The sequence below is a fragment of the Sturnus vulgaris genome, chromosome 18, assembly GCF_052056855.1.
Source record: "Sturnus vulgaris isolate bStuVul1 chromosome 18, bStuVul1.hap1, whole genome shotgun sequence".
Taxonomy (NCBI): domain Eukaryota; kingdom Metazoa; phylum Chordata; class Aves; order Passeriformes; family Sturnidae; genus Sturnus; species Sturnus vulgaris.
In genome coordinates this window covers 7,572,398-7,595,521 of record NC_142260.1, presented here as the reverse complement: position 1 = coordinate 7,595,521, position 23,124 = coordinate 7,572,398, and the positions used below count along the sequence as shown (strand labels likewise).

Here is a 23,124-nt window from a genome sequence, read left to right as displayed (position 1 = left end):
TTGAAAAGATCACAGTGTAGAAATAGTCAGCCCTAGCAAGATGAAAGGCAGTTCAAATAAACACTCTGCTCAAACACAGAAGAAAAATAAACCTCCTAATGAGTCTTTGTCATGTTGAAGTGCTAGAGCCATAAAAGGAATGCAGTTTCACCATCCACTGTATTTAGATGAAACCTTATCACTAAAACCATATCATTTAAAGAGCAGTGTCCAGTAAATGACTAATACACTGTAACACAAAGTGTACAGAAAAAATACAGTGGTAATAACTATGGAAAGAAATAGGTCAGAAAAGCCATTAAGACAGAGCACTGAATCAATGCACAGGGCACTCACGTTCTGTCTCAGCCCAGGATTAGCTCATGCACTCCTGATTTCCAGCCAGCCACAAGTTACCTGGAGCAGCAAACACTCCTGCTGCAGACAGCTTAGAAGGAAAGGGTTTCTCTCACTTGCTGTTACCATCAACAAATTCTCATTAGCAGCAAACTGCAGAGTCCTCCTCCTGTGAAACCTCAGCCCTAGGGGAGGTCTGTTACAGCACCTGTGACCCTGACATCTGAGGAAAATGCGTCACTGGCTGACTGATAAATAGCACAAAACCGAGAAACAGCTGCAAGAATCCTACAAATACCAACTACACTTCAACATTCAGTGAAATCAGTCCTCAATTTCAGCTCTTTTTTAGCTTCCCATCAGATGTAACTCATAAATGTAAGCTTATTTCAGAACTCTATTTCAATGATGGTTTTGGTCCACGAAGGGCACAGTGCTTCTGGGTGAGTTTGAGACCTGAGCAGAAGCAGGGACAAAGTCTGATTCCCCAATTCAAAGTGGCCTGTTCTCCCTTTTAGCATCCTTCATGCACATTCCAAATCCAGCTGCTTCCAGTGCTTGCAAAATAATTCCCTGGGAGCATAAAGGTTTGAATAAACAAGAAGCAATCATAACCCCATGAGGATTGTGCATGCTAACACATTAAGAGGTTGTGGAAACAGAGATATTGAACAGGAATATATCACCATCAAATCATCAAATATGAGGAGATTAATAAAATGGTAAAATGTATCCCTGCAACAATAACCACTGCACCCACAGGAGGTGACTGCAAGGAGAATTTTAGTACAGTGCCCTGACCATTGCTGGAACACAGCTGGAACAACCATGTTTCTGCAGAAACCTATTTTGACAAAGGTGTGTTTGCAGACCCAAAGCCATTTCCTGAGAAAACTTGTGACCAGCAATAAGTCAGTATATCCACACTGTTAATTCTGCATAGAAAGCTTCACACTTAAGGTAATGAAAACAGGGACAGAGGATTAATTAAATGAACAGAAAATATACAAGGCTTTTTTTTTTGGACTAACAGCCCTGTTACTGCATTCCAATAAGAGATAAAAAGGAAATTAAATCTACATCTCATTAGCAAAAACTGGGGCTAAGGAGACTAAAAAAAAAGGTAGGAATGTGTATGTTAGTAGCCAGAGGGAGACTGAAGTGGACAAAACCCTTCTGAACAAATGCAAAAAATCCATGAGAATTAACATCCCCACCTGGGACAATCTTTGGGGTGGAGAGGTGGAACAATTCTGGGCTCTGGAGTGCCACCTTCCAATGAGGCTCTGAGCCTCCAGCTGAGCCAGTCACCAAAACGAGTGGGTTGGGGACTCACTTCCCAGCTCACATAAATCCTACTCCTGTTGTTTCATCACTGGGTTATGTTTTAGACCCTGCAAAAAGGCAACTTTTTACCTTCGATCCACCCCCTGGAGACTTGCTTAAGTTTAAGAGCTGCTCCCTGCCCCTTTGGCAAAGATACTCCTCCTTAACCCTAAGAAAGCAATCCTGGTGTCTGCCAGAGCTCTGCTTGAGCAGACTCATTAAGGGAGGCCAAATGAAACTTCCCATGACCCAGTACATTTCAGAGAAAGCACCAGGATCACAGGGTAAACTAGTTTTTCTTGGCTATTGGATTTATTTTGGCTGTAACAAATATTTTGGCTTCCTTCCCTATCAGTTTGCCAATGAAAACACAGATCCAAGGTTTTCAGACTCTGGGATTGTAGCAATTCTGAAAAATGACAAAGTGAAACACATACCAGCTAATAAAGAGCTATTCATGCTCTAAATACTCTCTTGTGCTGCTCTGCACATAGTGTAGCTCAGCTTCTGGAAATGTTGAGCCTGTTTGCCCTACCATTGATCTTGGTGATTTGTTCTGCAGCAAGTCACATGGATGCTTTCCTCAGAAGCAACCTCTCTGACTTCTAAGCAGTTTATTATTCCTCTCTCACAAAAACACAGTGCCACCCTATTTTTTCTTACTATTTGAATTAAACAGACATTGGGGAACACAACTTATAGAACAGGCTACCAAACATCTGTTCACACTGGAGATGGCAACCCAGTGTCATTAGGTGTTACCAAAGGTAATAACCTTATTGTTTTATCCTTCTCCATTAATATTGGAATGCTGCAATTTAATACTGCAATATTCCCTTCTCAGGGAGTCCACTCACACGATTACCATCCATAGACTGCAAGCCCAGGCTTGTGGGGCTGCTTGCAGCAATGCTCCCTCCAAATGCCCACGAGTGTAGCAAGGAGAGAAGCCCCAAACTGCCCATCTTCAAACCCCATCCAAAACCTGCAAATGGAGCTGCAGCTTTCCAATGGATTGACCTACAATACCAATTCTCTCCTTGGAACTTAGTCAATGACTCCAACAGTGCTGTATGAGTTGATAAACCAAGTCACACTATTTAACAAAACACACTTCTGTAGCTAAAGGCAAAAGATGTGGAAAAGAAAAATATATTTGTACACACTTCTTGTCCAAGAACCTTAAATTGAGATCTCATTTATAAGTATGTGGCTACTATGTAAGTAGAAAGTGAGAAGTATCTCACTCCTTTAAAAACTAGTGGGGAAAAGAGTCAGATACTCAGTTAAAGATGTCCCAGTGCTCAAGGCCAGGAGTGAGGTGAGGTAGAGTATATGACTCTTCTAAGTTAATCATTCTTGGTATATAACTCACTGCCTTGGTGACAGAGGTACCAACTGGCAAAACCATTGTCTTACCCAGAATCTAAACACTACTCTTGTACCTTCAGACTATGGAGATTCCAGTTTTTACCCTGCAGGATGACCAGACACAGAAAAGGAAACGATACACAGAGATGAGAGAAGGCACAGATTTCTCTGCCTATATCAGTCAGAAATTTGACAGCTTTTCTATTTTTTCCTTTCCCTTAACCTGGAATCTGAATTTTCTACACTAAGTAAAGACCTGCAAAGACTGAGGCTCAGCTCTGAGCAACAGAAGGCTGAGCTGACACAGTTCTGCCAGGGGTATTTCTCAATTACCACTCAAGATATTTTATGGAAACCATGGTGCTACTTAGAATTTACTTTCCTCACTTCCAGACCAACACTACAGCCACAAATTTAAATAGAATTCATAGTCCAGAGGAAAACCAGCAAGTGGTACTACAATAAACAGTACAAAATCCGGGTGTAAGTTGATTTATAGGAGGAAAACACAAGGTGCTTTAGTGATTGATGCATTATTAATGCAGCAACAGCTACTGGTGTTTTATCTGAAACAGAATTTTGCACTGGTTTTTGCATCAGCTACTTTACTATATGCTTCCCTAATGAAGCATTAAAAAGAAAGTGTCTGACTTTTCAAAAAGTGTGAAAATATCCAAATACTCATAACAGACAGAATTATTGGAGGCTTCCAGATGGTATAACTGAACTGGTTAAGTTAATGACAAAGCAGCAGCTGGATTCCAGTAAAAAACATTATACCTTTCAAAAAAGCCAATGCCACTAGAAATGTCACTAATAAAAAAACAAAAACAAAAAAGTAAAGGATGCAAGATGGCTAGACAGGGCTGCCACAAAAAAAACCCCAAACCAACAAACAAACCAACAAACAAAAAAAACCCCAAAACAAACAACCCAAAGCCAAACTGAAACAAACAAACATCAAGCAAAACCAAACCAAACAAAAAAACCCCCACCAAACCATTTAAATCTGAAAGATCATTTTAAACATCAATCCAATGATTGGGCTAAGAAAAAATTACTTTTATAGTAGACAAATTGAATACTGACTTTGGACCAAAGAACAAATCCTTTTTCCACTCAAGGCAGAGATAAAATGCTGATGTAAAACTGTCTTAATAATTGTCTATCACTTCACATTTCTGCACACTGACTTGTTCTTTAACTGTTTTTATGTATTATCACTGTTTTAAATAACACAGAGATGTGAACTCAGTTCCTTTCAGTGAACTGGCCTCAAAGCTCAGGCAGCAAAACAATTCAGCTGAGAACAAAACGTGCCTCACTCCCTCCATCTCGTGGGCATGAATCAATGTTGCAACCACGATGAGTCTTGACTCAGGACAACGTTTAATCACCTATTTTTATATCTAGGGATATTTCCTTAATGTGCACTTAAAAATCTGAGTTTTGTTTGAATCTCTGTGATAATGAGCTGTCTCTCCAAAGGTTTATTAAAATATTTTTGGTATTGAGTCTTATTTATGGAAGTAATCATGGAAACACAGTGTGGATGCTGGTGAGAGTCAGGGAAAGACAGCAGTCTGATTTTCCCAAGCTGCTCAAAGGGAAACAGAAAGGAAAGAACTAATAACAAAGTTGTTGTTGCTGGTGTTGTTGACAAGATAAGTGCGTGACAAACGTGATGTTTTGGTAGAAGTGTGTTTAACAAGAAGTGTTGCCTTCCTTAAGACCAATGAGCTTGTTCTATCCTTCGGTTCTGTGAACAAGTCTATAAAAACATGTCTGCCTCTCCAATAAACCACTTCTTCCAAGTGGAGGAGAAGAAGAGAAGGAATGTGTGTTGCTGTGTATCTTCACCTCCCCAGCCTTACAGCGCCAGCACAGGGCTACGAGGGGCAGGGAAGATCCCCTCGGAGCGGGGCGCTCATCACTCACCCGCTGGTGATGTCGTCGGCCCGGATGTTCTTGCCCAGCACGTCGCCGTCGCTCATGTATCCGGCGGCGTCCATGGCGATGCCCTCGAGGTCGCCGTCGTCGCCGGCCTTGTCGGCGATGTCCACGTGGCACACGCTGCCGCCGCGCGTGGCCAGCTGCCGCCGCAGCGGCGCCGAGTACAGGTAGCGGCCGGCGCCCGGCTCGGCGCTGACGAAGCGGCTGGCGTTGGCCCGCGGCGGGTAGCCGTTGCCCATGGAGGGCGCGTCGCCCGCCTGCAGGCGCGGGCTGGCCTGGCCCAGGCGCCAGGAGAGCGGCGTGGGCCGCCCGCTCAGGCTCAGGATGCTGCGGCCGCTGATCTCGGTGGTGACGTTGGTGTCGAACGTGGTCTCCAAGGTGCTGCGAAGGAGAGACGCGACGCCTTAGGATCTTATTTTTCATATTTTCAAATCCTGTACTTATATACTTATACTGTATACTCATAAAGTGTATACTTTAGTGTATGAACTCCATATCGAGCGTTAGTTACCTCCCTTCACATGCCGGTCAAACAAAACAATCCCTCCAGGCATGAAATTCAAGGATACCCTACAGCCTCAGGCCCCGAAAAGTATAACCAAAAGTGACTTGGGATGGGGCAAATTGGAGGTGTATGATTTCATTAGCTGAAGTTGTAATTGGAGAATTAAACCCTGATATGTAAATGGACCAAACTTATAATTGAAAAATTCGTGACCACTACCCATCTTGGGTGTAGCCCCTCTCAGAGGCTTTGACTGCCCAAATGTGAAACTTTTCACATTTTAGATCAGTCTTCTCTGTACAAGTGATGCATTTTTGAGTTACCCACACAATTGCTAGTTTAGATGGCTATTTATATATGAAGGCCTTTAATGAATACTCACTTTATTGTATTAATCTTGTCTAGCCTCTGTTCTAGGTAGCCACTCTGAGGCATCAGACACATCGGCTCACATGTGGATCTCACATGGAATGCTGTGAGATTCCAGGTGCTTCCAAGGCCCTGAACACTCACCAACTTACTGATTGTACATAACAGCACTAACAATTTACTGCTGTAATACAACACTTGGGGACATCCTTTCTTTTCACTTTTCAGGTCCTTCTCCCACGTTCCCAAAGAGACTCTTGCACCCAGGCCACCAGCTGCTCTTCACACACATGAGAAGACTTAAGCAGGACTTTTTAGTGAATTATCTACTGTATCAAAGTGTAACTTTCTCATCTTCAAGCACACATAACTCCATTGCACCATCATTTTGCCAGTCTAGGCAAAGGGTGGGATAGTGAGCTGACTAAAAGAAAACCTGCTGAAGTTCTATTTTTTTCTGATATATTTCCTTTCATTGTCTGCATTCATGATAATTTTCACTCTGGAGATGTGCCCAGCACCAAATGGAAGCTATTTCAATACCATGAAGAGGAATAAATGAAAAGTAAGAAGAAAGGCCAGTTTTTGTTCCTTCAGATTATATTTTCTATATTAACAAACAAATAATGAAATATGAACTGCTTTGAAGATGTTCAAACCCAAACCAGAAAAAACAATAAATTTCTCATATATTCATGAGTTCTGTGCATTTTTTAAAATATTGGTAATATTTATTTATGAAACCCTAAAAATGGGACTACACCATGAGTTTTCAGGTGATGTACACAGATTGCAAGACTACATCCTGAATACTCATAGCTGAGCTGCAGCTAATTTATTTGCAGCTAATCTATCAGTGCAACTTCTCTTACCCACACAAACTCCTCTTTTCCCTTCCCGCTCAACTAAGTGCTACTTTTTTTTATTTATAATAGGTATTAGTAAGAATAAACAGCATTGTACCATTCTCAATGTAATGTTATGTGCAAACTGCAAAAACCTTCGTATTCTCTGGTTATAGTAATTAAAACATGAAGAGATGTCACATTAATTGAAGTTTGCAAAGAAAAATAGCTTTGGGAGCTCATCTTTCCAAGCTCAGCTTCAGTTTCAGATGCAAAGCCAAAACACAAAGCATTCTCCCAATAAACTCATTTAGGACTGGGGAACATAAGGCACCAAGCATTAGGTAGGACCCCAACCTCATCAGGGGCCAAACAGCTTATTCTCCCAAACTTCCTGTTCAACACTGAAAAGATCTAATTCACATAATGTTTAAATGTAATAGAAATCTTTGTTTAATTATGGCATATTTTAAATATTGCTGAAGATTTCCAAACGCTGCTTTACAAAGAAAAAGCAGTTACATTCAGGGGATGACTAACAATATTAGAAAAATTTGTTTGTCCGAAGTCTGGTCAGGAATTTAAGTTATGCACTTGATAATGTGGGTCAAGCACAGTTCACCTCTTATTTAAACAAAATATTACACATAGGGGGAGAGAGGTGTAATGCACTGAAGTTACTCAACAGTAAGAAGAAACATTTAAACTGTAACTTATATTCAAACATCACCTCCCTCATTTATCAAGTAGTGATTATTCTTGACCTTTGAGTCAATACACACCCCAGCCCATCAATTCCTCTTCATACATCTCAATAACCAGCAAACATTATTCAAATTCTGTGCATTAAAGACAAAAATTACAAGATCAGTATCTCCCACTGTCAGTGTGAATCATTTTGCTAAGGATGTAACCCAGCCAGGTGTAAGAGATGTAAAGTAAGAGCAGAGTGGTTTCCATTTGCTCCCAAGCCCAGGGGTACTCTCACCTGTGGGTGACCTGTGTTCCCTGCAGGCTGGACAGGGTGCTCTTACCTGTGGCTGACCTGTGTTCCCCATAGGATGGACAGGGTGCTCTCACCTGTGGGTGACCTGTGTTCCCCTCAGGCTGGACATGGTTTCCTCCAGGTTCTGCCGCAGGTCAGCGATGTTCTTCACAGTTCGCAGCCGCCGAGTCTCTGCATCCTCTCCTGCAGGGAAAGGGAGCCATGAGCAAGGACCAGGCAGGGAACAGCACAGAACTGAGCTGCCACCTGTGCCTCAATCTGACACAAATGCACTTTTTTCTGAGTTTCTAAGCTGGTTAGGATTGAGATTCCACAGCTGCTGTCATCACATCCTGATTGAAAGGAGCTCTGCAGGGTTACCCTCATTGCACAGGCTGCCTTGGAGGTGTTGATGTATTGTCATTTCCCGTATGACCCACTTTAAATTCTGGTTAACTTTCAACCTCATTAGAATATACCCTTTATCAATACCACCCTTTCCATCTCATATATTGACAAAATTAACATTAACCTGACACAGGCAATTTCTCCAATGCTGTGTTTTCACTTGACCTTCTTTGTCCTACAGTAACAGCTTTCCATAAACTAAACCGTGCTGCCTGGGTGGGAGCTTCCATGATGAGTGTTTCAGGTAAAATAAAGTAAAAAGCTTTCGCTTGTCAACATCACAACACACTTACTGTTCCTAAAATGTACAACATGACACCAAGCTGGGGGATGACAGCTTTCATAGCATTATCCTGTTCTTTAAATACTTTGTTCTAAAAGACATTCGTGCCTTGCTCTTTAAAAGTAGAGTTTATGTACACAAAAAAAAAAGTCTTCCTACTGCATCAGCATAATTCCATTTTATCAAATTAATAATTTAATTAGTGCTTCAGCATAATTTATTTACGTGCTCTCAGCTGTCATTTCAGAAATGTTTTGGTTGCTACCTCAGCTCAGCTTTATAGAGTTAAATCCTCTAAGAGGCTGACGAGAAGTGAATTCTAGTAGTGCCAGCCTATTCTTTGCAAGCTGAAAGCTGGAACAGAAAACCTCCAAAAAACTGTCACAAAGCTTCTGTTGGGCACAGAAGGAAATTATTTCATTCTAAAGGGTTTACAACTCATGACAAAAGAAAATACTGCAGCAAATGTACAACTTTTCACATTTTGTATCAGTCTTCTCTGTTCAAGTGATGCATTTTTGAGCTGCCAGGATGCTGGGCACCCACACTATTGCTAGTTTAGATATATCTCTATATATTGCCCACATCAGAAGTGAGAGGAACCAGATAAAAAAGCTGTTATTTGAACATTCTACATTCTCTGCTTTAAATTTCATGTTTCTAAAAGATACCAGGTTGGTGGCACAGAAAAACCCACTCACTGCAGGCTTTGTTGCCTACAAAGCAGCAGTGCTACAAACTACTGGCCAAAGTGCTTAGTGCCCATGGGAGCATTTTTCTTTTAATCTGTCTCTACTCTCTGGGAAATCATCTCCCTGAGTTACAATTCACTTAAGCCAGAGGGTCAAACAATTATGGTCTGGCTGGTCTGGAAACATCCACCTAACAAGATTGATTACTTTAGCCAGTGGGTCTCTGGGACAGAAAACATTCTCTATACTCATGGATCTACACATTTTTGTAGTAAGAAACATAAAATATTCATAGGCCTTTAGCTTAACAAAGGTCAGTGCTCTTTTACAGATCATTTCTTTCATAGATGTGAAGGCAAATGGTAGGTAACTTCTTAGGAAAACACACAGGAGACAAACTAAGCCAATTTCTTCTGAGATCACTCTTACACCTAAATTGATGCTAAATTTTCACTTAAATTACATTCCACTGCTTGAACTGTAACTATGCTTAAAAGACAGATATTGGGTAGTTGGCCCCTAGAGCTTAATTCTGAAATCACTCAGATCCTCGTGAGCAAGCAGCATCCTTAAACAATTCTGCTTTCATTTTTCCCTACCTATGTTCTCCTTTGTTTTATATGCACTTTTAAATTAACAGCATCAATATCTGCTATGCAGGGAGAGAAGGTATCTGTGCCTTATTTCTTCTAATTCATTTGGGCTGAGGGACTATTTTGTTTAGTTTGCTCTGTTTTCCCCCAAGGCCCCTTCATGGATGCTGCTGTCTGGTCTGGCTGTGCACAGCTGGGGTTTGCATCTCCCTTGTTTGAGGTTGTCAGCTGTCTTCTGCCTCTGGATCCCAAAACTTACATATTCTAGTTGAGTAACAGTTTGTACTTACATAACATCTGTCATTAAAGACTGAAGATGTTTTGTGTTCTAGAAACACTTCTCAGTTTGCAGACTGAAATGCATCCAGCCCAGCCAACATGATGATTTAAGAGGTAATGATGAAAAAGTTTAAGCAGCTGGACACTGTGTTTCTTACTTGCAACTCTCATCTTTAAATATCAACTGAAAAATTTTATCCCTTGTGCCTTTTATCTGCCTTTTAAGTACTTAATCCACCTGTGTATAAATTGTACACACAGATATGTTCACTGAGGCATTCCTGCAGCCCTTTTCCTCACCAGTGACTCTGCCTCTCACCTTTGCCATCAGCACACAGGTATAAAGGCAGCACTGATAGAATATGCAATGCAGTATGAAATTAGTCTCACTGTGAAACTTTTAGCCACATCACTTTTCCAAGGAGGGCATTTGGTTTAAAACTCCACAATAAACTGGGGGACAGACTAAGTAGATGGGAAAAAAAGAAAATAACAAAAAACTGAGATATTCTACAGATGACATATCCTGCAATACCACACAGTAAGCAAAATCACAGATATTGCTCAAATGGGGAAAGGAGGAGATCAGTCTGTGACTTCAAAAACATGTTTTAGATCACATTAACAGAATCTGGCAGATTCTAACAGAATATGGTTGCTGAAAATCACTCTGTTATATCAATAAGCTTATTTTTTTTGCTAACTAGCATATACTTCTTACAGTAGCAGGAATTCTAGATAAATATACCAGGTACTTTCTAGTTTAGACTGCTCATATTCTAGCCACAACCAATTTCAGCTTCTGGATGCTGGACACAATAGAGTGTAGCTGGATTCTGGTGCCCTATTGCTGCAAAGGCTATTTCTCAAACTGAACAGATTCATGTGAGTGATATTGAGGTTCCTCCAAACCAAAACATCAAGGAAATGAACACAGTCCCTTCTGTCAGCTCCAAAATGAAGTTTTTAAAACTAAAGAATGCATATTAAATGCTTGGGAATACTTAGGATCCTTATAGTAGTTTAATCCTAAAAAATGCTGTACATCTCCTAGAAAAACATTAAGCAGGCAGAATTCTTGGTGATTTCAAGAAATTTAGGGAGCACACTTGTGCTGAACTTAAGCACCTAGAGTTCCAATTATTGACACCCAGCTTTCATTGCTGAAGAGCTGAAAGATATATAGTTATTAGGAACTAAAGCATTAGGAATAAAATCAACTTGCTCTAGCCCATTCTTATTTAAGCAGACCACAGGCAGTAAGAGGTCATGCTGCAAGACTTACCTGAGAGGTCCTCGAGGGCAGGCTGGGCACTTTTGATGTAAAGAGCAGAATCCATGCTGACCCCTCCTGTGCTGGCCTCGGCTGTTACGTTCCCTTCATTGTCTGTCTGAGATCTGGAAAGCAAAACAAAACACGGATGTGCAGCCACTCTCCATCCAAAGTATCTCAAGGATAAAAACAAGACGAGTGCACCTGCCATCAGCCACTCTGTCCCACTCTCCAGAACAGACCAGCAGACTGATTTTACATAATTCATTAGTCCCATGTTGAATTATGTCCTAGAAATGGAAACAAGCATTCAGCTGTAAAAAATAAAAAATTCATAGTCGAAGACAGGCTTCACAGCTCATCAGATGGGGTCTGAAAACACTTGGATTTCCAGATGTATTTTAATTATCAATAACATCAGTTGTTGTGGCTAATCTGATCCTCTCCAATAAACTGTATTTCATGAAGATAAAGCAGGGAGCATGTGATGGCATGGTACACTCCTGCTAGGTTCCCTTCAGCATCACTTCCATTTTTAAAGAAATGACTGGGCAAAACCAACTTCAAACTCCAATTTTTTGTCTGATATTATGGCTGCCAGGTAATGAAAGGTGATGAAAGGATCTATTGACAGATTTTGACAGAGTAAGATATTGTAACTCATTTCACTTTACTAATTGTGCCATGTTTTGCTCATAGAGCCACACCAGCAGATAGCTGGAAATTCTCCTGCCCCAAGGGTAAGTGCTGTAAAAAAGTGAAGACACAGTGTGGAATTATTACTGCAATACTCTTAATTTCACCCGACTCTTGTAGCACGATGCTCTGCCTGGAGTGGGGGTAAAACAACTGGAACAGTGGCCTGTTTACAGAGCTGTCTGTGGTGGAAGGAGAAGGGGCCTCTTGCTGCTTTTGAATAATGCTGAAACCAGCCTGGCTCATCAGCCCCAAAGTTCAGCCTCCTGACAGGGAGGTGAAGATGTGGCAGAGCTGGTAAAGCACCTGATAAAGGAACCAGCAATGATACCACTGATAACTAGAGATGCTGGGCTGACACAGCTGGCCAGGACACACATGACTGATGTCACTTTATACTGTAAAAGCCCAATCCCACTCTTTAATGGCAAGGCCTTCTAACACAGCCCTCCTTGGAGTGTGTGCAGAGCCCTCTCTTGAGTGGGGACATCCTGGAGGGTGAGCAAAACAGACGTGCCCACAGTTGTTGGTATGGGTGAATAACATTAATCTCTACTGAATAATTGTTTTTAATATAATTTTAACATAATTCCTTTGATACTGTTTCAAAAATAGTGAATTATACTATACTAGTAATCACAGCTACCTTTGTCGTGTAGTAATTGAGAACTATTAGTCTAATCATTATTAAAATAAATCACTTATTTTCATATAAATAGATCTGGTTTGCCATCCTTAATCCTACAGGACAGCTGAGTTATATGAAGTTCAATTACACCTATACAATCCTTCAGACATGAACAAAGTTGACAAAGTCTGGTGCTAAGTCTGGATCCAGCTGCATCGAGGACTCCTCTCTGAGGAGTTTAGAAAAGAAGGGGATCCTTTCTGCACCTCCTGACTCAATGGGAAGGCTTCTCTAATAAACTGTCTGAAGCTCTATTTCTGCCCATAACAATCCTATAAAAACGCAGGACAATTTCTTATGTCCTTTGCTTTAAAAAACAAACAAACCATGAAACCCAAACAAAAAGTCAACAAGCAGCTGAAAAGCACAGATTGCCTTAACTGATGTCAGAAAACACCTGAGCCTTCTACTGCAATGCATCAACAAGTCCATTTTGCAGACTGAAATAATGTCTGGGTAGTAAATATAATAATGTGTTATGTTTGCCTTGAAAACCAATATGATCTGACTTTTCTCTTTCCTTTTAAAGCCAACACGATTACAGAGTTTGGCCTTTTTTCCTCCAGTGCTGAAAAGCAAACACTATTTTTCAATTTTCCAGCTGCCATCAGGTAGTTTCATTCCTGGTTTTGGTAAAAGGTCAAATAAATACTGTGTGGAGTTTATCAGTATGTATAGATTATAAAAAATGTATGGACTGCATCTGCTTTTACACTTTAGATGATATCTGTGTTCAGACTAAGATCAGTACCAACAATGAGGGGACACTCTTAGTGATAAACTTAACAACCCATCTCCAAAAATTTCTGCTTCCCAGGTCCCCTGGCATTTAATTCCATATACACAGGGGGAATTCTCATAGGGACCAGAAGACTCAAGGGTGCTCTTCCCATTCTGCATTCCTACACAGGCCTTTGGCATCTCTTTCCTTCAGGTTCATTCCATTGACATTCACTCTTATTTAAAAAATGCGACCAACCAGTTTTTTATGTTGCATCTGCCAAGAGATCCAAGGTAAAAATGTGCAGAGTAGAGATGAAAAAACCATGGGACAGGGCAACAAATGACCAAAGATCATGAACAAAATCTCTACAAGTGAAAACTAAAGAGGCTAGGATACCTTAGCCTAGAAAGGACACATCTTAAGGAAGGGAAGGAGGTGAGAAAGGTCTCTCAGATCAGGAGCAGCAAGAAGATGATGAAAACAGAGCAAACACTTGGATCCTCTTCCTATGAAAAAGCTAAGCAGTGTCAAAAAACCTCCATGGGATGGCTGCCCAAACCAAAAAGCCCATCCTTTGACTGAGAAATTTCTTGTGTCCCAGTCATGCTATGTCTCAAGAATTTCTGCTACTAATTTCCCTCTCATTACTTCCCTGTTATCTCTAGGATGCTTCCCTATGTATCCTCTACTGCCACTGTCAAAAAGAAGGTGCTTCAAACAGAAAATGGACTAAACAGAGGTTAGCTGTGACTTCATCTGGCTGCTCTTTTCCTTATCTCTGGGTTAACAAATACCATAGCACAGATGTCTAGTCTGGTCTTACCTAAATGAAAGGATTCTTATTTTAATTTTCCTATTTTTAATTTCCAACTCCTGCTTATAGTGAGGCAGGTCCATCACCATCAGCCACAACGAAGACCCCGAGTGTGTCTTGGCATTGTTACAACTTTCAAACCTATGGTGCTCAAAACAAACCTGATACTCGTCCTTGTACCCCTTGGAAGAGCAGCACCTGGTCAAGGAGGCGTTCACATTGTCATCCTTCCTGCTAGCAGGGCTGGATACAACCATTATCCCCGTCCTGTCTACCACAACTTCTCATACAGCCTTCACCATCAAATGCATGAATTGCCTACGCTCTCGAAGCAAGAAACTTCTCCACGATGTAGCATTTACCTCGCTGCTCCACCCCCCTGAAAGAGTGCAGAACGTCCCTCGTGGGCAGCCCACTGCCCTGAGCCCCCCGAGGAGAGGAGAGCCCCGTACCTGTACATGAAGGGCGCGACGGTGGCGGTGTTGGGGTGGCTGTATTGCTGCTGGGGCTGAGGTAGCTGCACGCTCACCGTGTTGCTGCCCGTGCTGTGGGTGCTCACCGTGGGCCCGTTCACAGCCTGGCTGCTGCTGCTGCTGTGCAGGCCCCCGACACAGCCCTTGCCCTCGGAGGAGGCCAGGCTGGAGGAGGAGCTGGAGTGACGGCTGTCCAGCTGGGACTTCTGATGCGAGAGCCCCGAGCTGGCCTTCCCTCCACGGCTCCTCTCGCCTTCCTTTGCAGGAGCAGGGGCACTTGAGGATTTCCCTGTGGCGTTTTTCATTCCTGGTTTTGGTATTCCGCTGTGCGAAGGGGCAGAGGCCTCCTTCTTGGCACTGTTCAGCTTCCCTCCTTTAGGGATAAAGCTGGCGATCTTGGAGGACTTTTTTGGCATCTCTGTCGTTGTTGTTAGTGCTGCCTGTTCTTCTTTAGGTTCCTCCTTCAGGTCCAACTTCTCGGTGATGGATGTTCTCTTTGTAATGTCTTTGCTTTTATCCTTTTCTTTCTCTTTTTGCTTCTCTTTCTCCTTCTCATTACCCTTTGGAGAACTTTTCTTGTTAGTCAGAGCGCGGCTGAAAGTCCTTTGTGCGATTCCCTTGAGTGCAATTTTGGGGCTGCTGGACATTGATCCCGGATTGTTCACATTCTGATTGGTGGCATCGATTTCCTCACTCTCCTCAAAGCTGAGGAGCGTCTCCAGCTTTTCACAGCTGTTGTCCCGAGAGCCCGGACACTCCAGTGTTGTCCCTCCTGCTTTGGAACCGCCTTTGCTGTTGAAGAGTTTCAGTTTTTCCAGCATGGATTTCTGGCCGTTGGGAGCTGTTTTGGCGATTTCTGAGGGAGGCTTTGGAGGCTCCACTGCCGGCTGCTTCACGGATAACATGGAAGACGTCGCTGTGTGCTTGGCACTGAGGGACTTGCTGCGCCAAGGTTTAATAGCAGAGCTGGGCTGAGGGATGGCTGAGGAGTTATTGCAAGGAACAGCACTGCCGCAGCCCTGAACTGAGGATGAGACATTTTCATTCATTCCTGTGGGCTGGGAGGCTGTGCTGTCTGCAGGCTCTGGAAAAAAAACACAGAAAACAACCCAAAAAAACAACAGAGTAGTACCTGGTATTAGATTTACTATGAGAGTCTTTCTGTAATGAAACAACATCAAGAATTTCACACTGATAACATTAAAAAGACACATCAGTATCAGTGAAACATCATTTTCAGTATCAGTGAAACTCACAGAAAATAAAAGCCAGTTTTCTTTTCCTACCCAGCAGAGCAGCAATGAGCTCCTACTGTATAATTTACATTTACTTGCTGTTTCAAGCAAAAGAAGGAAGAAAAAGAATCTCTTCCAATTCAAACCAAAATGTGTTCTGCAATGTGCTCTCCCTTATTAAGTCCACAATACTTTTCCATATTTTTTTTTTTAGCAAAAACACAGCACTATTTTGTAACTAAGGGTTCCCTCTGCTTTTGGCAAAATACTTGCTGTCCAAGTTTGATTCTTAGAAAAACCTCAAACATAAAAAAAATGCAGGAGTAAGGAAAAAAGTAAAACTAAAGTCCGTTCAGTTGTTGGGGGTGGGGGTGGTAATAGCTTCATAACACAAAGGTAGAAGAAAACTCCATGTACAAAAATAACCAATTGTACCCTTTTGCAAAGAACCTAAATTAAGTATTACCACATATCCGAATACAGCTGCAAGAGAAACTTGTGGCAGTAACTGTACAGCCCTCCCCCACAGAGAAAACAAATCTCTTATTTAGTTAGTTCCTCCTAATGTTATTCTTATTAAGAAATTAGTTCCGAGCCCGAAGAGAGCTTGAAAAATCACACTCACCTACCAGTGGCCACTTTTCCTCTGAATCAGTTTCTCTTCGCAGAGTTTCCCTTTTGGAGATGTTACTCTCTCAATTATCACAAATGTGTTTTCTGTTAAACTGCTCATGTTTCCAATTAAATTTTGTCATCTGTGTCTGTTCGCCTGCCCAGCAGCCTGCTGGGGATTAACGGCTCTTACCTATATTTCCCTGCCCTCTAGCACGAAAGTAAGCTGTGTACAGAGCTGCATTTTTTTAATTCAAAAATCAACAGCAGTGGAGAGCGTGCGTTCTCGGCAGCAGGAGCAGCCCTGTGAATCCAGCCCTGTAAATCACGAGCTGCTGCAGCCACACAGGGACTGCTTTGCTTCACTTTCAGTTGCTCACTGAAGATACGGCTCTGTTAACCTCCCTCCTGTGAGCCAAACCAGATCTACCGAAGATTTAAGTCACATACATCTTCCTGACTTAGCACAGAATCAGGTTTCTAAGAGTATTAGAGACTCCTTAGTAATAAACTCAGCCATTTCACATGGTTATGGACAAAGTGGAATAGCAGGAACTAATGATACTTTAAAAAATATTACTGAAGTCAGAAGGTTTTCAGGACTCTTAACCAGTAACTATTATACTGGCTGGTTTTCCTTGGGCTTTTCCTATGCAAAGTACCCACATGGAGCTGGAAGGAATCAGGAGCTGGATTACAGACACAGACAGGAATCACACTGCTTTTAAACTTGTGCCAGCCTGCTGACTTCCAGGGCATTACTCCTGCTTTACTCTAGCACAGAAGGAAAATCAAGCCACCAAATATCCCAAACAGTGATGCCATCTGGCCTCTCGCTGCTCTGCTCAAGCCTGCTGAATTCAGCCCAAGGGGTTAAGGAGGACCAAAAAGATAATGGCATAGAAATCAGAGGTTGGAAAAGACAACCAAGATCAAGTTCAAGCATTAACACCAGACTGCCAAGTCCACCATTTAACCACATCCCTCTAAGTACCACACCTGCACGTTTCTTTGAGCACTTCCAGGGATTTCACCACGGTGAGAGGAGTCCCAGTGACTCCCAGTGCAAACAGCAGCAGTGACCTGACACAGTGCCCTGACACAGACATAGAGGGGAAGGAAGGTGACAACCTCTTCACAAGGTGCCAGCAAAGTTCTTCCCTCTGCTTTCAAAAGCTGCACCACTGCTGTTTCCTTCATGCCTCTTACCGTACACTGCTGCTTTGTTTTTGTTTTCATTTCCTGAAGTCCTCCTGCTCATCCCAGTGCACTTCCCATCCCCACACTGCACCAGGCTCCTTTTGCACACCCAGAACAAGCAAGCCTTTGTCTCAGCCTGCCTTCCATAGAAGACGTCCAGCAATGGAGTGAAAGCTTCATGAAAATCCCAGTTGTGCATACTGTACAGTTAATTTGTATAGATTATTTTTAAAAATAGTAATATCCCATCTCAGTATTGAGATATTGCTGTAGGAACTAGAGATTGACAGTACTTTCAACACTAAGCTCCTAATCCACATGTCTTCTGGCCTCATCATGCTAAACAAATCTCAGCACTAAGAACAACCACTCCCAGAAATCATTAGAGCTGTCTGGGATTCATGAACATGCCTAGGATGGATTTGCAAACAGGTCGAGGGAGGGACCGAATGTACTGATCAATATTGACAGGGAAGCCTTCACTTCACTTGCTTAGAAAAACAGGACTGGGGCAATAGAAGGGTGACAAAATGAAAACGACCACTAAGGGTTATATCCATGAAGTAGAAGAGCTGGTTGTACACCCTGTTAGTACAACATATGCAGGTACAAAAACTCAGCTCGGGGTCTGAGCACACAGACAACTGAGCGGATTTCTTAGAAAAGAAATCTGCCTCCTCAAACAGGTGCTTCACAACAGAACAATACAGGCAACGTGTGTATGGGATGAACAAAGCCAGACTGCATTCCCAGCTCTCAGAGCCTACACAAAGTCACTCACCTGAGACAAGAGGGACCTGAGAGCCAGGTCCAGAACCTGGCTGAGTCTGACCCTGTCTCAGACACTGGGCTGGCTGTTAGGTCAGTGCACAGCAGCAGAGGCCACCGCATCAAAACAGGGCTCTGACCAGCCCCACATTCTTCTGGAAGTGAATGGAAGGGGTTGGTTGGTTTGGGACCTCAGCTACATCCTAACAGCACAGATGAGCTCTCCAGTTCACAGACCTCTGGAAAAAAATGCTTGGCTTGGATCAAGTGAAATGGCTTGTTTTCCAAATCCCAAAGCATCGCTCAGAACTTATTTCCCAGCAAAATCCATAACTTCTTAATTTCTCCTTTTTATTTTTTAATGTTTTCAGGAAATTTATTTATTTATTTATCTGTTTATTCCGTTTGGTCACTGACTAAAATATGCTTTTCCCAGTTTATTTGTTTATAAACACAACGTTCTCTTTGTCCCAACGCCCCCACATACACCCTCCTGCCTGGAAGTGAATTTTGCTTCCCTTGCCAGTGGCGTAGGAGGAGCACAGTGCAGCTCCATTTACAGAGATTTCAGAGGAACCAGAATTAGGACAATACTATGATTGTAACATTAAAAAAATAGAATATATTGCAACAGTAATTTTCAGAGTGTCTACTTAACATTTTCCACAAAGCGAATTCTGTGAATACTGGATGCTACGCACCTGAAATGAATAAAAAATATTCAGTCTTCAGTTAAGCAGCAACACTTGGGGAAAGGAAAGAAGGTATTTCTTACATAACTACAATGGATTTTGATTTGTACTTGGGTCAAATACAGTGAAACTGGAAATTGAGCATCCTCAAGTGATTGATTTATTACATTGCACCATGCACAGTTACTGCAAGAAGGAAAAGGTTCACCCTAAAACACTCTCCATGAAAAATTGCTCCAGCTTAAGAAAACCAGTTTTTCACATTCTCTGTTTCTTCCTTATGAACAAGTGCTGGCTCTTTTACTCCTCTGGCCAAGTTTGGTAAGCAAAAGGAGTTGTGCTGCCAGAATGCAGCTTCAAATGCAGGTTTCCTAATGAAGCAGCAACATCAATTCGTGGAGAACACATCAGCATGCAAAGGGGAAAGTTTTATTCAGCATAGCATAGACCCTTCTTTCATGAAAAGGGGAGCAGGTTTCATGCATTCAATTAATAAGCTTATTATTTCCCATGTGTTCCTTTGTGAGGGAGGTATTTTCTTTCTTCAGCAACCTGCATTAACTAAAACTGACTATAAAAGAAATGTTTTCAAACCCAAGCTACACTCTACAATAAATAATGATCACTTTCCCCTTTTCAAAGTCAAATCTTGGCCTGAAATCTATTTTGTTCCTAGTGTTCCTGTTAAAAAAGATGTTGGTGGTCCAGTTCCAATGCCAATACACACTGTAGCATGGGTAAATCTGATTTCAGCTGCTCCTGCAAAGACTGAACTGCATCTGCAAACCCATCCATTTGTGAAGAAGAAAAAAAGAATCTGAAGGCTTATGATTTAATTCTTCCACAGAAGTCTTTGAGAGCTTATGTTATAATAAGTTCAGAAGAAAATATATGCAATTTCCCATCATTTGTCACACTCACTCTAAGTAAGTGGACTTTGATTTGCTATAACTGAAAACTTTCAAAAGCCATCATTATAAGCATGAAAGGCAACACACAGACAAAGGATGTTCTCATAGTTACTCTCCTTAGGAAGGTCAAGAACTTAACAACATTTTTACCCATTTTTGAATGAACAAACTTTTAGTTTTTATTTCAGAGCTATGGGAAAAGTAAGTTCTTATGAAGAGAAATATCTTTTAGTCCAGCCTATAGATTAGATAATAGATTTAAAAGAAAATCCAGAACCAGATTCTAAATTAGGAAATAAAAGCAGCTCTGCTCTATGACATTACAGTGTCAGAACTGCAGAAACCACTGTGTGGCAGTTTCATCAGTTCCCATTTGGGAGAATAAATGGTGAATCTTGGCCCTTCCCATCCACCCACCAGAAGACTCTCCTTCAAAGCACTATACATGAAGTCTTACAGAGAAGAACTTTTTAGCTGAGCTGTTCTCTTCTTCAGTGATCATTTATCAAACCCTGTAAGCATGGAAACATCTGCATTCCTGCCAGGAGCCAGCTATAAAAATCCCAATCTTTCCATAACCCAAACCACGAGCAGGTAGAGCAGAACATTCCCAACAAGAGCGACCTGGCACACAGTCCCTCCTCAAAATAAGCACAATTCTTGTGGCCCACACAAATTTCCATTTCAATTTCAATTGTAACACTGGGAGAACTGCAGCTGGCAGGAAGACACTGGCTGAGCAACCAGCTTGGGGTGGGCATGGCCTCCACCCACAGGATGGCTGAAGCTTTCTGTTCTCTCTTCTATTCTGGACCACAAAAAACCCAACAGAAATTATTTTTTGAAAGCAGAGATTGCCAGATAAGGAAATTCTGTATAACCTGAGAAAAGCCTCAATAGGGAACTTCTTTGCTTTGCTGAGGATAAAACCTTAGAATCATAGCTAGAACCATAGTTGGAAGAGACCTTAAAGATCAACTCCCTGCCATGGGCAGGAGCACTTTCCACTAGACCAGGTTGCTCAGGACCCTTTCTAACTGAGCAGAATTGTTTCCTTCAACTTCTGCCCACTGATTTTAATCCTCTTTAACGATGAATTAAATTTACTGTAACACAACACAAAAATTACCTTTAGTCCATGATATTTTTCTTCCCTTCCATCATATCTACTTCTTCAATCCCAGTGTTGTAAACCCTGTAACTTCAACAGCAGTTCCACACATTCACAGAAATGTGTTCTATCTCTGAAAAACCTCAGCAAAGCCCGTGGATGTATCAGAAACCCCAACAACTTCCACATTTCCGTCAAGCTGCCTCCATTCACACAGAGCTCCAGTGCTTGGAACAACAGTTCTGCTGTTGGCTGGTTCACTTAGCCAAGACTCAGCATTTTTGCTGAGGTGAGGGGAAATAAAACTGGAGCACAGGCAGCCCCTTTTCTCATTGTCTCGCCATAACCAACTAAGACATTTGAATTCCTTGTTGTTTTTGTTTAGTTACTGTAAAATTCAAAATGCTGTCGACATGAATGGCTAAGAAAGGTTGGAGGGACCTCTATTGACATACCAGTCAGATGATCATAAAAATAATGAAACCAAGTTTACTGTGCCATTCAAAACAAGTTGCACTCTCCATTTTGTACTAGACAAATACCATTCTTGTTCATTCTTCTCCTTTTCCTTCTCACTATTTGTTCAATCTAAACTCCCAAGGCTTCTTATAACAGACTTATTCAAAAGCATTAATGAATTCCAGGCAGGAAGCTGTTATGGAGTCTTTCATTAGATTTTACACTTAGCTGGAGTGGACAGTATGTACAGTTAGCAGCCTTGCTGTGACACCTCTCTCCTGCAGGTTGTATGAAATAGGCACTGTGAAAATCAGTGGTCTGAGAACTGCAGCCAGGAAATATTGTCCATTTGTATCAAAACCAAATGACACACACAAACTACAATTTATGGTGGGGTCCTCTTCCTTTCAGTTCTCTGGTGCCAGTCACAGATTCTTCAGGAATATTTGGTTATGGATGAGGAGCAGCCAAAAAGCAGAGCAGCAGACAAATGGAAGGGCCCAGGGAGACTGAATGATGCTCTTACCCAAGGAGAAGGGGCTTCTACAGATGTGGTAGAAACATGCTGGCACTTGGGGAAGTCTGGGATGTAGCACCACTGCTTTGCTTTCCCATGATTTAATAGGGAATCTTTGTTTCCATGGCTGTTTTTCTGGCACACTGCACCCAGTAATAAATTTATGAGAAATTGTAAATATTTATTTTAAAAGGAAGCATGTAGGCACTGCAAAGGCCATGAAATCCTGGACCAGCTCTTCAGCTGGTATAAATTAACCAGGTTCCACCACCTCCAATGCAGCTATGCAGATGTACACTGAGCAAGAAGCTGCTTCTCAAAGTTAAATTTTACTTCAAAGCTCAGTATTTTTTATCCTCATGAAGTATACTGTTAAAAACATGTCACTGGCCAATATTTTTTAGGGTATTTTTTTTCCTGAAACTTGGTTTAAATACATTTTTGGCTTGTTTTATGTATTTCTAAAGCTTATACAAACTACATTCAAAGTCCTGTGGCCTTGTAAAGCTCCACTTCGGCCATGATTAAGCCTTCAGCCAGGTTTTGCCTAGGTAAAGAGGACATGTTTTTAAATGCTAGATTCAGCCAGCTGAAGAGTTGTAAAATTAAGCACAAATATGATTCACTGCATACTCATATCTTGTCCTATAAACATGCCATGCTGCTTGCCATTTCCTGACAGTCTTTAAGCTGTTTGATGGGCACATACCCAACATAAATATGTCACTGAGGATTTACTAAGATGAGCCAATTTTTCAAAAGAACGTTGGATTAGAAAAGTGAAAGAGTGCAAACAATACCCCAGGATATACATATATCTCAGCTGGCCAAAGATGAGTATTTTGTTTGACACTAATGACTCTTATAAGGGTCACCTTCTGACACAAGGCAGGAGCCTTGTGTCTGGGGAATTTCTCAGCATTAATACATTTGGTAAATTGGAGAAATAAACTTGAGTCAGTAAGATTTCATTCACTGAGGTTGAATGAAGAGGTGTGTGCTGAGA

At 41.7% G+C, this 23,124-nt stretch overlaps 1 protein-coding gene across 3 annotated transcripts in view; it reads right to left on the bottom strand.

Moving 5' to 3' along the window:
- NAV2 (neuron navigator 2) overlaps nt 1–23,124 on the bottom strand; it is a 364,133-nt gene that overhangs the window by 87,034 nt on the left and 253,975 nt on the right. For all 3 annotated transcript variants that reach the window (XM_088175391.1, XM_088175389.1, XM_088175390.1), the window contains 4 exons: nt 14,593–15,697; nt 11,231–11,343; nt 7,786–7,894; nt 4,972–5,367 (listed from right to left, as the gene is read on the bottom strand). In XM_088175391.1, coding sequence (XP_088031517.1) covers nt 4,972–5,367; nt 7,786–7,894; nt 11,231–11,343; nt 14,593–15,697 — 1,723 coding nt within the window. The remainder of the gene's footprint in view (nt 1–4,971; nt 5,368–7,785; nt 7,895–11,230; nt 11,344–14,592; nt 15,698–23,124) is intronic.